This window comes from Melozone crissalis, unplaced genomic scaffold, assembly GCF_028551555.1.
Source record: "Melozone crissalis strain CALT ecotype California unplaced genomic scaffold, PUWL_Pcris_2 ptg000016l_1, whole genome shotgun sequence".
NCBI classification, from domain to species: Eukaryota; Metazoa; Chordata; class Aves; order Passeriformes; family Passerellidae; genus Melozone; species Melozone crissalis.
The window spans coordinates 50904175-50925198 of record NW_026535794.1 but is presented as its reverse complement, the minus strand read 5'-3'; the positions used below and the strand labels follow the sequence as shown (position 1 = coordinate 50925198).

Sequence of the window (21024 nt, the reverse complement as noted above, 5' to 3'; positions counted from 1 at the left end):
CTTTCCCCTTGAAAGATTGAGAAATATCATCTCTTTCTAATTTACTGGAAATAGAGAATGGAAGGGAGAAGGGACACGATAAATATGTGCAAATGTATATTGGGTGTATATCTGTGGCACTGAATTTAAAAGCAGCCCTTGTCAAAAAAGGAATATGAGTAATGTTTTGGGTGGCAGTATTGCCATAGAAATCCATATTCAATAATTTGATTGACAACTTTCAAGGTAAATATCACCTATAGCTTTTTCTGCCGTGCAAATATTTGTGAAGTCAGTAGAACTGGAAAAAAATGTAGGGAACATCTCTGCTCATTTTTCTCTAAAAGCTGATGCTTGTATTCTATAAATACAATTCTGATTTCACTATTGCATGAAAAGGCAATACTGTAGTAAATTTGATCATTTTGAGGTTTTGCTGCAGTTACATATGTTTGTCAGAACATTAAATTACATTGCTAAATTGGGGTCGTTGGTTTAGGTAAGTTTGTAGTTTTTAAATAATTATATTGTTTTATAGGGTTTTTCTTCTCTTGTGTAGTAGCTATCCTATTCTTTTAATGCATTTTCTGCTCTCTGTGGAAAATCTAGCTCTAACTCTGCAGCCAAGTGTTCCTCATGTTGTGTGTACCAGAATAGTTGTGAGTTAAGTGACAGAATTGAATGGAGTGACTTCTTACCTCATGATAACATGAGCCAAGAATGTAGTGCGGTAGGGAAAACGCAGATTCTGCTGATAAATTATCAGTGGTAGCTTTGATAGCTCTGATGGGCTTACAGATGAGCAGGTTGTACCTCTCCATCCATATCACTGTGTTTATTGTTCTCATAATCAAATTTGATCTTTATTTGGGATCATTGCTATCCAGTATTTTGCCTATAATGCCTTATTTGATGGACTTCAATGTCTATCAAAATTATTTAAGTAGCTGCTTTTTATGATTACCAATCAGATCAATTCAGTGCAATCTAGTTGACATGACTTATAAAAATGCATCCCGACTAAGCTCTCTTCTCTTTCCTGAAGACTGGCACTGCCATTATTTTGTATATATTTTCAGCATTTTCCAGTTATGAGCACCTGTCTTCATTCTAAAATGGATATTTGAAAGATCTTTGACAATAAATGAACTTTTTGGGTGCAGTTTCCCCATACTATGTGAGGATATCTGCATGTGTACATCTCTGGTAAGGAAGCTTTCAGTTTTTACAAAGCTCTGAGTGCCTGTGAATCACAGAAGCCTTCACAGTCTTCATGGTTTAAATTGAAGCACTTCAATTAATTCTAAGGCAAAGCTAACTTTCCAAAAGATGTTAATTCTCTTTAAATATAGGTTGACTCTTTTGGAAGAGTTCATATGTCTGTTCTCTGGATAACAGGAAGCAAAGTCATTTAAACATTATGATCTGATCTTTTTAAACTGGATACCAGGTCAAGAAATTTCTGACTTTCTGTTCCTGAAAGTGCTATCAATTATTGCCTTTTTCTGCCCTTGTTGTCTTAAAAAAAGGCCTCTGGTGACATTTCTTGACTGTGCTAGAGAGTGTTAAACTTGGGTTTCAGTGTTAAATACTAAGGATTGGTTAATCACATTTCTTTCTGGAGATGCATTTTGCTCAGATGTACTGCGCAATTAAACTTAGAGAATTACCATCTTCTAATGATTGCTGTACATACAGTTGCAGTTGGTTGTTTCTAGCAATATCCTGCTTTGTCTCACTTTGTCCCTCTTCTTTACTCCTGTCATGAAGGTGTGTGAAGTCAAATGGAGTGCATGTATTCCCATGGGTGTCTCCAAGATTAGACCTGGACTTCATTTGGTTATTTTCTTTTGTGAATATTACATTCAACATCAAAATTTGCCAAAATATTCCTGCTTACTGAATGTGCCTCACACATTCTTACCCAAAAATCACAGCTTTGAGTGTTGACTTCTGCAGATTGACAGCATGGAAATTAAATATACCACATGTGGGCATACAGAAATAGGACCTGGCTGTGACTGATACTGTATAGAAGCACATTGATTTCTGGTGGTGAGAAAATGAAGAGTGAAATGCAAATAATGTGTTTCTGTATATAGCAGCATTATATGGTTGTTGTCATTTCACACCTGATCTCTGATTACAATAAGAGAAAACTTCTTTTTATTTCTCTGGAATACAGGAAATGCATTATATTTCCAGTTTTTCACTTGCATTTCAAATTCTCCTTACAAAATATTTAAGTAAAAATACAAGATATAGGCAAGAAAAAATTTCAAATTCAGGGTATGTGATCTGACAGAGCCTAGAAATTATATGCATAGTCATTTGCCACCTGGCTGGGTAATTTATCTAAGTATTGTTTGAGTCATTATGTTCAAGGCTAGTTTTCAATACCACGTGCTACAAGGACTTCACTAAATAGCACCTTCTCAACACAGACTAAATTTGCTGATAACAAAGTTAGATAGGATGTAACAATGGGTCTCCTCTGCTCTGTTGCCTTGCTATTTAAAGCAAGGTATTTTATTATCAAGATAATGCTACCAACAAGATAAGATGGATATTTTGTGAGAATAATTCTTTTTTGTTAAACTTCTGTATACAGGGACTGACATGATTTCTTGAAAAAGGAATTATGGACTTAAACTGCAAATGTAAAACCAATATTTTTTTTTTTTAAGTGATGTTTATCATTTTTAGGCACATGTAACCCTGTATGAAGTCAGTAATGTAGTTCAGATTATCTAAGCATCTTTATTAGTTTACCAAGAAGAGCTAAGCAATGTTTTTGTTTCCCTTTTAGCTTGTTTACGTATACTTGCTGTTCTGGTCACTTTAGACACAAAATTCGGAAGGCTGGTCTTTCACTTTTAGCAAATTCAGAAAATCCAAGCCATAATCAGAGAAAATCCTTGTGGTTATCTTGTCTCTTTTCTAATCCAAGTGAATCTTTAAGTGTTATTTCTCTAAATACAAAATTATGAATTAGATGGGTGTGCATCACAATCAGTGAACAAGTTAGCAATACTTAATACCCTTGAAATACTCCTAGTTTCCTCTCAGCTGAATTTTGTTTTAGTAGAAGAGCTTTCTGAAATGTTTGGTTCCTCTTCTCTTCCCTAGACATTAATTTGCTGGCTTATCCAATTCCAGCATCCCCATAATAACCTTTACGGTTTTTGTCTTACCTTTATCTCCTCTGCAAAAACTCCTTTTGTTCCAAATCACAACAAAATCACCCTGGTGTAACACAGCATAACTCTCCTGTAACTCCTGTGCCCTGCCTTTTAGCAGAGTTCATCTAGAGTCAAATCCCTCATCTTTTTCAGAGCTTCCCCAGAATGCCTATATTTCATAGAGCAAGAGCAAAAAATATAATCCACACTTTTTACATCCCCTGCTTCAATTTCCACAAAGATCTACCAAAGCAGTACTGTGAGGTGTCACTCTAACAGCCAGTAAAGAATGCAATAGGAAGGGAGTGGACAATAGGGAAATTTTCATTATAATCGATTTTCCTGTTCTTTCCCGGGAAACAATAAAGAGTGTTTGTACATAAATAACTGGAACTTAATGCCATACATCCAGCTCTGGGCTTTCTGCACAGTTAAACACATCTGTTTCAATAATTTGTATTGTTTGAAAGAAGCTATCAATAGCTGTAGGGAAAAAGGGAATACCCAAAAGAGTTCAAATGCAAGAAGGAAACAACACACAAGGCAGAAGCAGAAATTGGCTACCCAAGAGGAATATAGAGTCTTTGCCCATAGTTCGGAGCTGAAACTGGGAAAGCCAAAGCACAGCTAGAGTTGACGCTCCAAAGGTTTAGAGAAGAAGAATCCAGTCTTTTCTTGGAGGAACGTGATAAGAAAATAAAAGGTAACAGACACTGATTAAATACAAGGACACATTTCTCAGCTATGCGAATGTTCTAGTCTATGTACCGTTTGTCCACAGAAGTTCTGAGATCTCCATCCTCACAGACAGTGAACTGGACACATCCCTAAGCAACCTGCCCTAATTTGGTGTTTCCTGAAGAGCAGTTTGAATCACCTAAAATGAAATTGGTTTGTGATTTTATAATTTTATTTTTCATAAGTTTCTGTAATTTTGATCTTTATTTTCATGTTCTCTGAGGTCTCACTGAAGAAGCCAGTGTCCATAACAATGGAAGGTAACTGCCTGATGCCTGCTAAAGACTTTAGTTGAATTTCCAATGAAAATAAATATTTTTAATTTCATACATCATAACTTCTATGATTATTTTGCACATTTAAGAGTATAAATATTGCATTAATAGTTATACTCTTAAAACAAGAGTTTTAAGGTTATAAATATTAATGTAATATTTATACAATACAAAACCCCCCAACAAAATCTTCAAAAGTTAAGATTTCTTTTACACTTGGGTAGCTGTAATATTCTTTGCATATCTTTCCTTGATTCACTGCTTCAGTCATTTTGGTAGCAGTCATTCAGCATTACCGTAGGTGGAAATCCATCGTGGAGGAAGTATATCAATAACATTATTTTCCCTGAGTACTTTAAAGTGTATATTTCCAAGAAAAGAAAAGAAAAATCTTTCTTTCAAGAAAATAACATAATTCCTTTGCATGTCAGTCAATCAATATCATGCATCCTGAAGCACTTTCAAGAGAAGATTTAATAAGGCTAGGGCAATTTATCACAGTTAAGTCCTGTAACTTGCTATTCAAAAAAACTCTCATTGACTTTATGTTGAGTCACTACTCTATGAGGCTTTGCTGCTATGCCTGCTGTGCTTTTGAGCAGTCAGCCATGGTGTTTAAGAAATCTCCTTTGTGTCATTGGGCTTGATATTTCTCCTGGGAAGAAAAAAGAAGGATTATTTTGTGGTTTAATCTTGATGTTTCATTCAATTTCTTTGAAAACAAATTGCCTGATGGTTTTTTCATCATTATTAAAAAAGACAAGAGATTGAAGTTAAATTAATTTTTGTATTGTACAATCCGCAAATTGTGTACTGTATACATTCCTTGTTTTGAGTGAGCAGACTCGTGATAAAGTAGAGGTTGGATGAGCTGAAAAAGAAGAAATGCACCGTAACTCAACAGCTGGAAACTTTTCATTAATTTCCTAACTGTACAAGATTAAAAATCAGTTTCTAATTTTTCCTTTTTTTCTTTTTTCTTGAGAGAGAGAGAAATAGCAATTTAGAAAAAAATAGTTAAAGAAAATGTGACAGAATGTTAGTCCTTTCCAACATTCAAGTCCTAGGGGTAAGAAAGAAATACACTCTTGTTTCTTTCTGCTTAGTGAAATGTTCCCACTCCTATGAGCTTTAAAGAATTATGGAGATAACAGAAAATGAATTTTTTTGTTATTATTTTGCCCAGAGTTCATTCTGATTAATTTTATGGACTTCTTCCTAATATTAAGTTGAATATGCACTGCTATGTGAGTAGTTTCCATCTACAATACATTTAAGAGTTGATAACTTTTCACTTGAAATAGTAACAAATTATGTGCTACAGATAAATCGGTTCAAATTCAGAAAGGAAACAATGTGTGTATTTTCATTGTAGTGTTTCTCTGATATTTTTCTTTACATTTGGAAAGACAGTTTACTGGCCATCTAATTCTATATATGCATTTCTAAATAGGAATAAGAAAGCTAAATATTTTTAGCTAATAATGAACACCTGAAAAGGAAACAAACAAGAAAAGCCAAAAACCAAAATTAAAAAAAAAATACACAAAACACCAACACAAAAAAAGACATGACCTCTCCCCCCAAAAATACCCCAAAACAAAAAACCCAGATATAAAGTTCTCTTCTACCATTGAGTTAAACACTTTATAAAGTTAAACCAACCAGTCTGCCCAAATGTATCTGTAATTTAAACAGTTTATAAAGATCTCATAATACAAGCAAATGGCATAGCTAGTCTACTAAAAAGAGCAGTGACTAACAATGACTACTAATTGCTGTGTTTACATTTTAAGTGTCAGAATGATCATGCAATTTTCTCTCTTTGCCTTTCTTTGCTCTTGTCTTCATCTAATACATATAAAAAATGCAACAGATAAGAAAAAAAACATTTTCACACTTTTGATTCATATGTCTTTACAGTTATTATAAGTCTTTAAAGCTATTATTAGCTGAAAATGTAGAAGAGCAAAAACTTGTTAATCAGTTCTGTAGTTTGTAATGCTAAGATTTTAAATTTGATTGCTATATTATTTTACAAGATTCTAATAAGCATAAGGACAGCCTTTACATTTAATTTGGTGACATTGTATAGGAGTTTCATTAAGCACCATGTAACTTAATGTACTTAATTGCTCAAATTATTTAATTTTATGTTAATAAGTATACAAAAATATGATTAATCAAGGAAAATCTAAGCTTAGCCCAAAAAAAGTGAAAATTATCAGGATGACTTAAAATATTCCCTTTTTTTAAAGCTTTTTCAGTTTTCCTCTTAAGAATCAACAATGTTGTTCTTCAACACCACTTGGCGTATTTAATGGACATCCTTAGTTTTGACTTATAGAGACCATCTATGGGGTGATTAACCAAAGAGATGAATATGAAAGTACATAAATAGAGTATTAAATGATTTATATTCTTAATGTAGTTTTGGGAGTGTGATAAATTAAATTCAAGTCAGTAAATTAATGTGCTGTAAGATACTGTTAGCAGAAGTGTCAGAGTAGACATTTAAGATGCACTGAATATCAGAATTCACTTCAAATCTGATCACTTTTCCAGTGATCAGAATTTATTAACAACCAAGCTCCAAGCAATTGTTTGGAGTCAAAAGATAATTCTATTCTCTTGGTGAATCTCTGGAGAGGTTGGCAGTGTCTGTAGTTATGGCTGACACAGGATAATAGGAGCTCAGTGAGAAAACTGGGAATACTGGAGAAGATTCAGTGGATGGCCTGAAACTAGAAATGGTGGCTAAGGTACCTATACCAAATCTCAATTCTAAACTGGTGCAGTTCACCTCAAAGTGACATACTGTGGCCATACCAACTGCAGCTCAAAGGATTTGTCTTGGGTCATTGGCTACTCATGACTAAATGCTTTTATTTTGACACCTTTGCTAACTGTACTGAAATAATAATTGCTAATTAAAATATAAATCTCTTAGGTGGAAGTAAATCATGTTAATCTGTCAACTGAATTAGTTCAATGCCTTCTATACCACTCTTTTCATTTGAAGTAAATTCACGTTAGTGATATTGTAGCTACTACCTTGCAGTACATAAAAATACCAAATAAGTTCATGTAGCAGCAACAAATAAGATTACACAATTAATGCCAACTGTGCAATACCCACACTCTTCAGCTCTTAAAGGCACTAAATAGGGATAGAGTATTTTATGCTGCTTCTATGTCCCTGATTGTAATTATCTCTGACAATATCTAGATTTTTTTTTTCCTCATTGCATATTTTTGGCATAAGTGAAGTAACAGTAACTTTGAAAATATAAAGTACATTTATTTTCTTTATTATACAATAGAAAGCCTATGATAGATGCATTATATAAGTAATGTAATGTACAAATTTTCTTCAATTTAACCATTATGTGGCTTTCTATATTTTCTGCCATATCATATCCTATAAAATGATACAGAAATTGCGCATAAAGTGTTAGATTGACTTAAATTAGTCGAGACTGGTAATAGTGATCATTCGTCTTCTCTGCAAGTCAGTAAGTGACAATTGAAATTTGCTGCCATTACTCTATTTGCAAGTTATTTGAAGAATTATCTAAAAAGGAATATCAGGAATATCTTCTGAGTTAAGTCCAAAACAGACCTCTTGCTGCTTTCGTATTTTAAGTTTTCAGCAATGCATGCATATTTTTATTAATGGACACTGGCATATAAAGGTAATAAAACCTTCATCTTAAAACAACAGAATACATTTTTAGTTTTTATGTTTTTAATTTTTCAGATTATATAAAAAGAGTTTTATTAATTTATTTAAATGCTACTCTGCTTCCTTAGAAACATTAAATGTTTCTAAGGAAACAGAACTGGCTTTGTACTAAGAGCATAAAGCTGTGCTTAAATGCCTCATACTAAGTGAACTATTTCAAACAATATGGGCTGGTTTCTGTTTGTCTTCCATTTAATGGTGTCATTTATATTAACTTTATTACTATCTCAGTGTCCTCATTTATTATTTTCACTGCCATTTTCCAAGTAAAGGATTAAATATATGTCAGATTTTCTCTTTTAAGTTAGTTGTTTGTCTTTTATTCTACTTTTCCTGAGAACTCTTTATTTATGTCTTTAGCAGCTGACTATTTTCAAACTCCATTGAAGTAGGCAGGAATTAGAGTGATTTCTGGAGAAAAAGAAAAAAACACAACACAAGGGAAGTAGAACAGCAAGTCAAAAAAAAAAGCTGGAAAATTATCTGTGCATTGAATAGATAATATCTGATTTATTTCTGTTGTGATTTGAACAAGTATTTTAACACCTATGTGTATTATTCATTCCATTTTACCTAATTCTTTACCTTTATGCCCCCCATTTTTAGATGCTACCATAACGTTATAGTAATTTTTTTTCTCTCAGTAGACAAGAATGTTTTGTTTTAACTCTTAAATATCTGGGGAAAAGTGTAGCTTTCATCCAACCTACAGAAAACCAGAAAAATTTCAGAAACAATAATAAAGAGGGAGAAGTCATAAAATTTCTCACAATCATGGAGAAATTTTCACTCATCTTCTCCATTTCTAAAATCATTAAAACTAGTCCCAAACATATCTGAATATGAATTCTGTAGCAAACCATTTGGAAAATTGTCTCAAAACAGTTTTTCTTGAGAAGTCCACTGCTGTTCACGCTAAGGTCCACAACAATCTGAGAGAAGCACAGAATCAACAAAGCTGGTAAAAGAGACGGTTATAATGTATTCTTACCCTTCATTGTTACTGTCAACAATTTTCCTGTTTGCTACCAAAGACAGTATGCCTGGCTTTTGTTTATGCTTTTGTCAGTGCTTTCAAAATTCTATTCCTCTATTTTTTTCTGGGCTGTCATCCTAGATATTTAATATCTTGTAAAATAGTATTTCTGCAAGTTGTGTTGTGGCTTGAAGATAGTCTTTTCACAGCTGGTTGCTCAGCTGTTATCATCTGAGTATCTTATGGACTTTTTCTTATCTTCCTGTTTCTTTCTTCAATGACTGTTCATAAACAATACCAGTATAATTACATGTTCAGATAACCTCCTATTGCTCTGCATGACCTATATCCACAGCTTGGTCACATAACCCTAGAATTTCTCTGGCACACAAATAAAGGAAGTCTGTAGTGCTGTATTGGTATTCTTCATACCTCAAGTAGAGAGGTATTAGAATCTTCTTTTTAAAAAATCTGTATCGAGAACTTACAAGGAAATACAGCTGGGATTTAAAGAATGAAAAATGTCAATACTTTTCCAGAACTGGCTCCAATTAATAAGCATAAAACTGGTGATCAAATATTCTTAGAGAAGGAGGTATAGCTGAAGAGCATATTTCCAAGGGAGACAAAAAAAAAAATCAGGAATCACACCACTGGTAGAAAGTGCTGCCAATTCTTGTGAGATTGTGTTAAATTTTTCATCATACTACAAATGACATGTACAGAGAAGATTCTGGGAATTCCACCAGAGACTTCATTAATGCTAGCTTGTTTTTACCAAGGGGCTCGTGTGTGCCCCAGGAGTGCTAGAAGCACATCAACTTCTTGTTCTAAACTCTAGCTTTAGTAAACTCTGTTTTTCTCTCTGTGTAGTCATATTTGGGTTTCTTAGGTTAGTAGTTTAGATTTTTTTTGGTTATTGCATTGCCTTATTGCAACCTCTGTATTTCCATAAACAAAACAATGAGGGAAAAGTAAAGATTAATTTATTAGAAAATTACTCAAGAAGTTGGTGACTTTCTAACACACAGAGACAAATTGTAGTTCCTGTTCTCATTTGTCTTCCTACATTCCACCAAGCTGAAAAATGCTAAAGTCATGTTTGTTTTCATCTTTATTTTCATGATTATATGATTCTATGATTATCAGAACAGTTCCTACAGTTGCTAAATGTGGGATCCAAATGTCATTGCAAACTCCATCCTTAGTCCTTATATTCCCAAATACAGAAAGACAACTACAGTTTAAAAAAAACTTTATAGAAATTGAAAAAAAAAAGTTCTATTTTAATTCATGCTGTTCATCCTGTCTGCAATTTGTGTGGTTTATTTCCTGCTCTTGGAGTAGGACTCTTCTAGTTTTCCAGAGTTACTGCCTGTATTACACTTGACACTTAAAGCTCCATTCTGATCTGACTGAAACAAGGATAACATACAGTGAATCTGGATTGGTAGGTGGATCAAGCTTTTCTTTCAGTGTCTTCTCCTCTTTATTAACATGTGAAACATCAGCTGTATCTTCAATGTAAGTACATTGTTAGGCACTGAGTATGGGAGTTGTTCTGTGGATCAGAATAACATCTTTTAACTCTGTTTGATTTATATAGAAAATTTTATTACTTGACCCTTCAATGAGACTGTGCTGCTATTTATCCTGACAGATTAAGAGCTTTGTTTCCTATCTCTCATTCTACATAGCAGGAGTCCTGGGCATGTACTTGAAAACTCTACCAATAAAAATCACTGTCAGACTTGAAATCAGTCAATTTTTATTGATTATCCTCCAGCTACCCATGCAACTAGTTGAAGATAATATGGATTACTGGTTAGATATTGAAGATACTAGTTGCTATTTTTTAAATTAAGTGTATTTATTATATTAAAGAAGTAAAATATCAAGTACCATCTGTATATAGCCATTGGCCCATTGTTAACTTACAAATAATATAAAAGGGAAAAAAACCAATCATATACCATGAGGGAAAACTGCCTTGTTGTTACAATAGAACTTGCATTACATTTCAAAGAAAATCTGAGTGGTTAATACAGGGGTACAAAGTAATCTCTGATTGTGCATCCAGAATGTAGTATGACATTTCATTCTTAGATCAAATCTCAGAAACAAGTATTGCATCAGGTGTTATGACTATATATACATTCCTCTGTTATTATAACATAAACATGAATGTATTCTTCCTTCAACTTCCTTTTTTAGAATGCCTTTGGTAGAACCTTACTCAGCTGATTCAAACGGAGACATAATAGATCTTGACGCTGGAAAAGGAATATGTTTTTTAACACTATAGCTGTTTTATTGCATTTGTTATAGTTTATTTAATTTTTTTATTTAATTATATTGAAGTGACTTAACAAAAGAAATAGCATTAAATTCTAGCTCTTCTCATTTTTCTTGAAAGTTTGAACTAAAATCAGGAGCTGTATCTAAAATTTGGCTGTTCTGTGTTTAGTACATCAGAATGAAGTCCTGGAAGCAATTTTTCTTGAACACTGGAAAATTCAGATATAATCCATGTCTAACCTTTGCAGTATAATCCCTCCCTTTGTGGTCTTTAAATATGAAAAATAAAATGGAAATGGACAGATTCTTTATACCAGAAATTACAGGATAATGGAGTCTACCTGACTTAGACTTGTGTTTGTAAGCACAAGCATGAACATTGTTTTGGACTGTGCAAACTGAATTTTATGTGCATTTTTTAAATGTACATAGTTTCTTGTCAACAGGAAGATCAATGAAGTGCTGTCCAAATTGTTCATCCATTACTTAGCCTTCCTAGTGTCAGCATTACTGTCAGATTTAGTTAGAGAACTTCATTTATTTAAAATTTCATTCACTGTGGGAAGGATGAGGAAGTGAATCATGTCTCAATAATGGAAATCTGGAAGGGGGAGGCATTTTCTTGTGTATTGAGTTAAAACCACAAGGTACTAGGTCATTTTGAGGTTTGCATTTAAGGCAAAAGCTTTGCCCCAAATGATTCTGGCCAGAATAATCTTAAATATCCAGGTCTCACCAAAATTAATGGACATTAGACTGTATACCTGGTGGTTCAAAAACAACATGAGTAAGGCTTATCTAGTAGATTTTATTATTTTTTATGGGAAGCATATGGTTGAAAAAACCCCATTCTTCCATTCCCTGTGGAATGGGAATTATTTTCTGAAATTATCTCTTAGCATAACTACCTGTTAGAGCATAACATGACTGAAATGCTTTGACACCCAGTCAGCCCCACAGACTTATAATGAAATGTGGTGTACTAGTGCATAAAACTCCTGCCTCTTCCAGTTTCGTACATGACTAGAAACAGCAAAGGGAGTAGCAGCAAGACAGGCAAAGAAAGACATTTACATGGGAAAATTATAGTCTTCATCCATTGATAGATACAGAAAAATTCAGAATCCTAAGCTGATTAACACTCAGAGTACACCACACTCTTGGATAATAGAGGGAATCTTGATGTATGTCGTTAGGTTAGGAGCAGCTGCCACTTCCAGCCACTCCATCCCACGACTCCCTCCTGCTCCAGCCAGTAAACTCAAGGACATGGGGACTCCACCGAGGCTGAGGGACCCAGCTGCAACTTCTCTGTGCACAGGTTCAACCAGTAGCAAACTGCAGAATGTGTCAGAGAGCAATAACAGCTGTGCACTAATACAGTGCATACTTCAGGTGCAGTGAAGCCGAGAATCTCATATTGAAATATCTCTGTGGTTAGTTCTGGAATGGTCTCAAATTGTTGAATCTAATAATACATTTTTAACTTAGATATTTGGTTCATACTCTTTTTGATGTGAACAGTGAATTGTGGCTCTCAATTTTTATCTTATTTTTCAGTTAGTTTGTAGGATGGTGGATAACCTTTCATTATATTCAGATATATCCGTATAATTTCCTTGGCTTTGAAGGGTTTACTCAAATATTAATGTTTACCCCAGTGCTGATAACCTTGAATTTAATATTTAAACCAAAGAAATGGTGGAGGTGCTCTGAACCCAAAGGTGATATGCAGGTTTCCAGCCTGGCTCTGGTACTGCACTAAAGATCTAAATGAAAATATGCTTTGTGTTATTTTGGGGATTCTTGCCTGGAAGGGGTTCTGAGGTTCAGTGACAGTTCAAAAACACACAATTATACTGAAAGAGTAAGCTGTTTAAATATAACTGTGGAAAGAGCCTGGTAGGAACATGCAAATATTGTCTTTGCACCCACCAAACAACACAGAACCAGCTTGCACTTTTGTCTCTCTCTTCTGTTGTCTGTAAAGCCTCACATAAATCCCTTTAATCAGTCACTAGAAAGAAAACTTAAAGAAAGTAGGAGGCAGGTTTCTGAAAGCCCTGTCCTCTTTTCATCAGGTAAGTCACTAGCCAATGTCCTGCTGGAAAGACAATATAGATCATGGCCCTACAGCTTGATTTTTCTGCCTGTCCAAAATAACAATTCCTACAGTCCATGATTAGCACTTTTTCTGTTGTTGGTTGGTTGGTTGGTTGGTTGAGGTTTTGTTTGGGGGGGTGGCATTTGATCTGATGAGGGTATTATGCACTAGTTAGGATTTGGGGCATTCCCAAGAAGCTTCTCCTTTTCCATCAAAAGTGTGTTAGTGTGACGTTGTTATACGTGTGTCTCATAGCAGTTTGTGGCTTCCTGTAATAGTGTCATAATTCTAGTCCAGAGCTGATACAACCTCAAGGCAAGTACAGCCTCTTGAGATACCTGTCAGAATTAACTTTTAGCATTGTCCCAGCTTAATTACTACAGCATTCCTGATTAATTCTGCGTCACCACCAGTGAACTCTGAAGTGAATGCTTACTAAAGTGAGTCAGGGAAATTTAGAAGCTACCAAAAGCAAATTTAGCTGATGGGCAGGATCATTTTGGAAAATTTTAAAAAGTGTTCATGATGATATGAGCTCTCTGGCAAAGCCTTTTAGTTAAAATGTATCTTAATTAGATTTTGGCAACGACTTATGTGTAACTAGTTGTGGTTTTTTTTATTATAGGTGCTGTATTAGGCATCATCTGACCTCAAGCACCTGTTGCTTGTTTTTCTACTTGTGGCCCTCTTTTTCAGCCAATTTAACTATTTTGGTGGCATATGAAAAACTGTATCCAGGAACTAAATTTAAAATGAAGTTCATCCTTTTATTCTGTCACAGTTTGAATAATGTCTGTTTGATAATCTTCTATTCTCCTGTCTCCAAAAATGCTATTGAAGAGGCCATAAGGCATTGGAGATTGGCAAGGTGGTTAGAAAAGTGGGAGAAGGAATGGGAGGTGTAAAATCTGTCTTAGCCACCACAGCAAATGTGTATGCCATTTTACCCTTGTCAGAAAAGTACTGCACGGCTGGCCATCTACCTAACTGAAGTCTTCAACAACTTTATGAATTTTTGAGGATTTTTACTTTCTTTGCCTTCTTTTCTTCTTTCTTTTCAATCTCTCCTTCCTGTTCCTTCCTGCTCCCATCCTAAATGAATTCTCTTTTTCTTACAAACCTTTCATTGTTGAAGGTTTATAAGTAGTGAATTAGTCTCTCCATCCACTGTCTTATCGAGGACGTTTTTCTCAAGTAAATTGACATGTTGACTTTTGAAGGGCATTCAATCAAACAATGGCATACAAATATGTCCTGTCTCCCTGCCTTTTAGCCTGAGCAAGACACTAAGTCATTCTCATCTCTTATAAACCACCTTCAAACACAAGAAAATGAATGTATTCAGAGCAAAAATGAAAATTCTACAGAATGTCCTCAGATTCCTCAGAAGTGATCAAGGATGTTAGATTTTGGGACTATTTTCAAGTTTGCATAAAGATTCCAGCACAAGTTTTGCTGGAATCTTTGAAGTATTCTTTGTCCATGAACACAAAGACAAAGACTGGAACCCTAGTTCTAGAGAAGGCTGAACTGGAAATTCACTTCATGGCTGCATTTGTAGTCAGAAAAATCAGAGAAATTAGAATGGGAGTTCTAAAATATAGCAAGGAGATAAATCCTTTTCCTACTCCAAGAATATTTGTATGAGAAAGAAGGAATGAGAAACAGCAGCAGAGAATACTGGAGGAAAAGGTAGCAGAAAACTTCCACCTTTAGACAAAAATCATGAGTTGTACTGTATAAATTCTTTCAGGTAGTTGAAAATTACTTGAATCAATAACATTGCAATGTAAATTAATAACTTTATAATATTTCCTTACCACATTGCCTTTGTTCTACCCTCATCTAGGAAAACCTGTGTTTCTTTTAATTTGAAAATATCCTGGCTTAAGTCATAGTAGATGAGGTTAATAATGCTCTTTATTTTGCTTCTCTGCAGGGTTTCCTGTACAGATGAATGACTCAGATCACTCCCTATTTGAGCATTCTTTCCAAGGATGCATGCAGAGCATTCATGTGGATGATCAGCTGGTGGATTTGCATGCAGTGGAGCAAGGAGAACTGGGAAGCTTTGCCAATGTCACCATTGACATGTGTGCCATTATTGACAGGTAAGTTGTGGAGAGATCACCCATATTCTTATACACTGACATGTTCTTCACATTCTGAAAATATACAGTGATCCAGAAGAGGTGGTTCTGACACTGCCAGTGAGCATGTCAAGGCTACTTTTTAGCAGTGGGAACCAGTGCTTAGGTGGTTAGATGGAGATGATGCCTTTAAATTGTAGAGTGTATAGGGTGCAGTAGAAAGCAACTCTCAAATCTCTCCACCCACCAGCAGAGAAGGAAGTGAAAAGTTCCTCTAAGTCAGGCTCGGGCTATATGTCAATGATGTGGCTGCCTTGAATAAAGAAAACTCCTCACACATTTTGTCTGTTTCTTAGATGATTGTTAGGAGGCCTTTTTGTGACTAGAAATTGTGGCTCCTGGCTTCAGCCTCTTCTGGCCTCTCTGTGTTCCTCAGAGAAGTAAAGCAGGTCTGCATGCTTGCACATCAGTGAATGTAATAAATGCTCAAACTTAATTAAAGTAATGCTTACTGGGTTTGGTTTTTTCCAATCTGAGAAGAGTAATTGAGAATTAGGGCAGCTTTGGCACTACCTTTTCAACCACCGAACTGTATTCATTTTTGTTGCTTCTGATAGTTTCTTTGTTGGTGAAAAAAAGAAAATACCAGGAAAGACAGAAAGAACAAGTAGCCCAACTCCTGAATGCAGGCAGCTTGGCTTATCATGAAAATTACCTTACATTAAAGCCATTGCAAGCCTGCTGAAAGGCCAAAAATGGCTTTTTCAAATAGTGCTCTGAAAGAAGCGAGGAGTACTACATCAGAAACCCTGGAATAATTCAGATAATAACCAACTACTGGTGCTCATGACACCCTCTAAAAGCAGGGCCAACTTTAAAGCCACATCAGGTTACTCAGGACCAGTTGAGCTTTGTGTATCTCCAAGGATAGATATTCGACTGGCTCAATGATTTTGGATATCATCAACAAATATATGCATAGTTGTGGTAAAGAAATGCATTCTTTTAATTTACTACTTTATTTTGAGAGCCTCTCAGACATAGATGCTACTGTGGAAAAAACAAAATATAACATACCGCTTTGGTCTTGCAAAATGCCTTCTCTTCCTGAAATGTAGACGTCCATTTGCACTAAATGAGTTGTGGTAGGTTTACCATGGCCAGCAGCCAAACACTTCCCCTATCTTCAGCTCTCTCCCTTGTCCTGAGAGATGGGGAGAAAAACACAAGGAAGGCAAAAACACTTGTGTATTAAGAAAACAATTTAATAAGAAAAGAAAAAGCTTTACATGAAAACAAAGAAAAAAGATAAATTTGTTCACTGCTTTGCATTGGCAAGCAAGTGTCCAGCTGCTCCCTGGAAAGCAGAGCCTCACCACAGCACATCTAGTGGTTGTTTTGGAAGAGAAACTCCATAACACTAAACACACTCCTTCCCTCTTCCATTCTCTAAGGTATTGTTGCTGGGCATGCTATTGTGCAGTATTGAATTTCCCATGGGAAACTGCTTCCAAAGCCCCTGCTTCCAAAGGCTCAGTTTGGCCCAGCTCCCCCAGCCTCTTACCCACCCTCTCCTCCTGGCCTTTAAGGGGAAGGGAGTACAGAGAAGCTGTCCAGCACCCAGAAGCCAGAAGAGTGATGTGGTACCAGCTTTGGTTTTATTTTTTTATGGTTTTAGCTACAGCCAGGGAACACAACACCCATGGACTGCTGGGAAATGGTTAATTTAGCAACTCCATCCCAGCCAGACCCAGTGTACCACTGCAGTAATCTCAGGGTTACAGGACATGCTTTGGGCTGTACCAGAGAGTTGCTCTGGCATGTCAGGCCACTTTATATTGATTCTCCTATGGACCTGTTGAAGGTTGAAGTCATAATGAAAAGAGCATATGACAAGCTGGTGTTGTAGAGGTGAAGTTTGTTCTGTCTACTCACACATATCTGAAATTAAAAAGACTTTCAGTGGTCAGTACTTGTCAGTTTGACTTGGTTTTATTTTTAATATTAAGTTTTGGAAATGCAAACTGACTTGAAAGAAAGGACATGAAGATACAGCAAATTAAGTCTCTGCTTTTCCTCCAGTGGATAAATTTAAGCTTATGCGACAATTTGTATTGATCTCAATGATTGAACCCATTTATGCCAGTTTCTATTAGAAAAAGAAATCCATTATTTGAGCAAAGTTAATCAGAATTAGAGTTTTGAAATATATTATAACATAATTACAAGTAACATACAGTGTAAGTTAATTAGTATCAAAGCTTTATGATACATTTATGAAATACAAGACTTAAGGCTTCCTTTATGTTGAGCAGCTAATTTGGAAGTTGAGTTCTTGCAGAAGTTACTATTTAGAAGCTATTTCTTTGTATTACACATAATATACATCCAAATATTTCAAATAATGTCATGTGCCACATAAAAGTCATATATAGTGGTGTTTTATGATTTGAAAATATTACTATGTTTTCTATATTTTTGTGTATTATATATTTAGTTTATTGCATATATATAAACACCTGTATTCGTACCAGAGTTTGGCAAAAATAGCAGTGTTTTATCTATGCTTACGTATGTATGTATTAATATTTTCTTTATATGAGAGAATATATTCTCAGTCTGCTTCTCTCTTCTACCACCTTGGGGGCTGATATCATGCTCATAAAAGCTAAAAATGTGTGAATTACATTTATGCTTTTTAAGTGTTGCAAGCAGAGTAGCAGTTGTATAGTCCCAGGAAATTAGAATAATATCCAAAGAAGTTTCTTAGGGTTGGCTTTGATTTTTTCAATGATTGAGATGTAATCAAGTTTGTTGTTTTCCCCTTATATGTTATTTCTCGTTAGTTTGCACTTTAGAGCAAATCCTTTGGCTGAGAAATAAGAATGCCAAGCTTTAGATCTGACTGGATTTTCATGGCTCTCTTATTAACATCTGCAGATAAGAGTTTACAAGCCCTTCTACAATATGACATTATATATAACATTTTTATGCAGCTTTCTTTTAAGGAATGCCAGTACCATGTGTGCTATATATCAACTCAATTTCTCTTCCTTTGAAAGGGGAAGATATTTGTGGCTTGTCATAGTGGGACTTCCTGCTTTTTTAAACTAGTTTGAATCTGAATCATAAAGGCTTCAGTCATCATCATTACCAACATGGAAATGGCTTTCATAGCCACACTTCAGTAAAGAGCCCCACTGGGGAAAAAGATAAAGCTGTCACATTGAATTATTCTTACTGCAGGCTTCTGCCGTTTGGTTCAGGGGACAAAAGGTGAAGTTGGAAATGGTGGCATTTTTCATCATTAGCCAGAGTGGTTAGTAAGGAGGGGAGAGTTTTCTCAGTAAGAAAATAACAAAAGTTACTGAGGGTTTGTTGAGTTTTTAGGCTGCACCTACCTGAGGGTAACTGCTTCCAAAGTCCTAGGTTCTACTGAGCTAAACTATGGCCTGGTGTGGAAAAGGTTTCTGCATTTTATTTCCAGCAGTTTTGAAAAATGTGAGAAGAATAGTGATATTAGAGTATTCCACTTGCACTTGGGAAATACAAGTGTTGAACCAGTGTCTTTTTATTTTGTCTTCCTCTCCTCACATGAGCATTTTTTATTGCGCAGATTGCAAGCTGAGATCTAATTGCAGGGGAATACCAAAGCTAAGGAACATTCTCTTTTTACCAGTAGTTAAATAGTATAAATGCATGTAATTTCATGCAGGTATGTATAATTATAGGCAGTTAAAATGCTACTGAGAAAAAAAAAATAATCATCCCTATTTCTGACTCTTAATTACCTGTAATTACATTAGCAATGGAAGTTGCATTGTTGTCACAGTGATCCACATGTTTCATTTCTTGTGACAGCACAGGTCCATTTTCACTTCCTTTACTTAATATTAACAACCTAACGTTGTGTTACAGTCCAGGTGGTACTGTTGTACTTTCAGATTTAAGCACAGGACACTGCACAAGAATAATTTATCCCAGCAGTCTTGAAGAATTCCAAAGCTTTCCTCTCTTTATTATAGCTAGAAAAATGGATTTTGACCACAAAATCAAAATGATGGAATACTAAAGTGATTTCAAAATACAATGTCAAATCTGCCATTGGAAATTATGCTGCATGTAAGCCAATTTTGATGAAAATTTCTGTGTTAAATGTGAAAAAATGGAGGGGAAAATTAAAACTTTTCATGTGGCTGTTTCAGGTGTTTTATGAATGAGTAAACAGTGTGATTCTCTCTGTAAGACAATGAGATGAATTAGATAACAGTTTTTGAGAATAATTTCACATTAAAGATTAATTTAAGTAATCAGATAAATGCAGCAGAACATTTCTGGGCGATTATCACTTACCTGCTGTGGGGATACCCTCTGTATGACAGCTTTAATCCCATACAGCCACATTCTGTCAACTGATTTTTTGATTGCTAATCAAAGTTTGAAATAATTCATCCAAATAACAGAGCACAACAAGCATATTGGTACATAAATATGGCCACACTGTAACTGGCAGCAAGACAAAGTTTCTTTGGAGTTAAAAATCGTCATGCCAAATAGTATTAAAGTTCTTCATTTCTGGATCTATACACAGGCTTAGGATCCTGCCCTTCCTTGCTGTTCTTTCCCCACATGTGCCTTCTCCTTCTCCTCTTCTCCCCACATCTCTTTGTAACCATACAAAATTTTTAAGTGGAAATGGAGGTGAAAGCTGCCTTTCAACGAGAGAGATTCATGTGCATTTACAGAAAAATCTATCTCAGTCCAGAAAGGTGACTTTGTAGGCAGAGATTTTACCTCAGATGAAAAAGCTTTTAATGCTGTACATTATGTCCATTGTGTTCATTACGTACCAGAGTACACAGTGACAACTGCCGTGTTAACACAGATCACTAGATGGCTAGGAGGTTACAAATTCTACAGAGCTAACCACAAAAGAGGAATAGTTGAATTACCTTTCTTTTTTAAGTATAACTTAGTTTTTTGCAATATTTTTTGCTATGAAAAAGTTTCCATTCTTAAAAAAAAGGGATGGAGGGGGGAATATTGTGAAAATCAGGAAAAACAAATGAGAAATATTTAAAATTGAATAAACTGGGCTTTTCTTTGTTTTAAGAAAACTTGTCCCTTGCACACAGGTGGAAATATTTTAATAACTTGCAAAATTTTACTGAGTCTATGCAGTACTTGGATCTTCCAGCTGTCATTAGTTAGAATGGGACTCCCCAAGACAACAACAGAAATACTGAATAAGATGATTATTAGATCATGGAAGTGTCAAAAAAAAAGAAAAAAGGACTTTTAAATACTGCAGTAGAGTAATCAGTAACTCTTTAAAAAGGTTGGAATGGTTTGATATGCAGATGGTATGAATGCTATTTTATTGCCTTTGCCATGGTTTTTTTTAATTTTATTTTATCCTATATTACACAGGCTACAATAGTCAATAACATATTATAAGACTCTTTCAAGTAACTGTGTAGGTTGTACATCATCCTGTAGCTGGATGCCTGAACATTTTGAAATCTCAGAAAATCCTCAGTAGCTCTTTGTCCTGTATTTAGTCCTATATAAGCTCAGCACAGAGAGGAAAAAAAATAATCTTTCATTTTAACTCTAAGGAATACTCTCTGTCTGTTA

The 21024-nt window shown here is 35.1% G+C and overlaps 1 protein-coding gene across 1 annotated transcript in view; it reads left to right on the top strand.

The window, feature by feature from the left end:
• Nucleotides 1–21024, top strand: part of CNTNAP2 (contactin associated protein 2) — a 1011078-nt gene that overhangs the window by 602658 nt on the left and 387396 nt on the right. The window contains exon 10 of the mRNA XM_054274302.1: nucleotides 15237–15408. Within this exon, the coding sequence (XP_054130277.1) occupies nucleotides 15237–15408 (172 nt within the window). The remainder of the gene's footprint in view (nucleotides 1–15236; nucleotides 15409–21024) is intronic.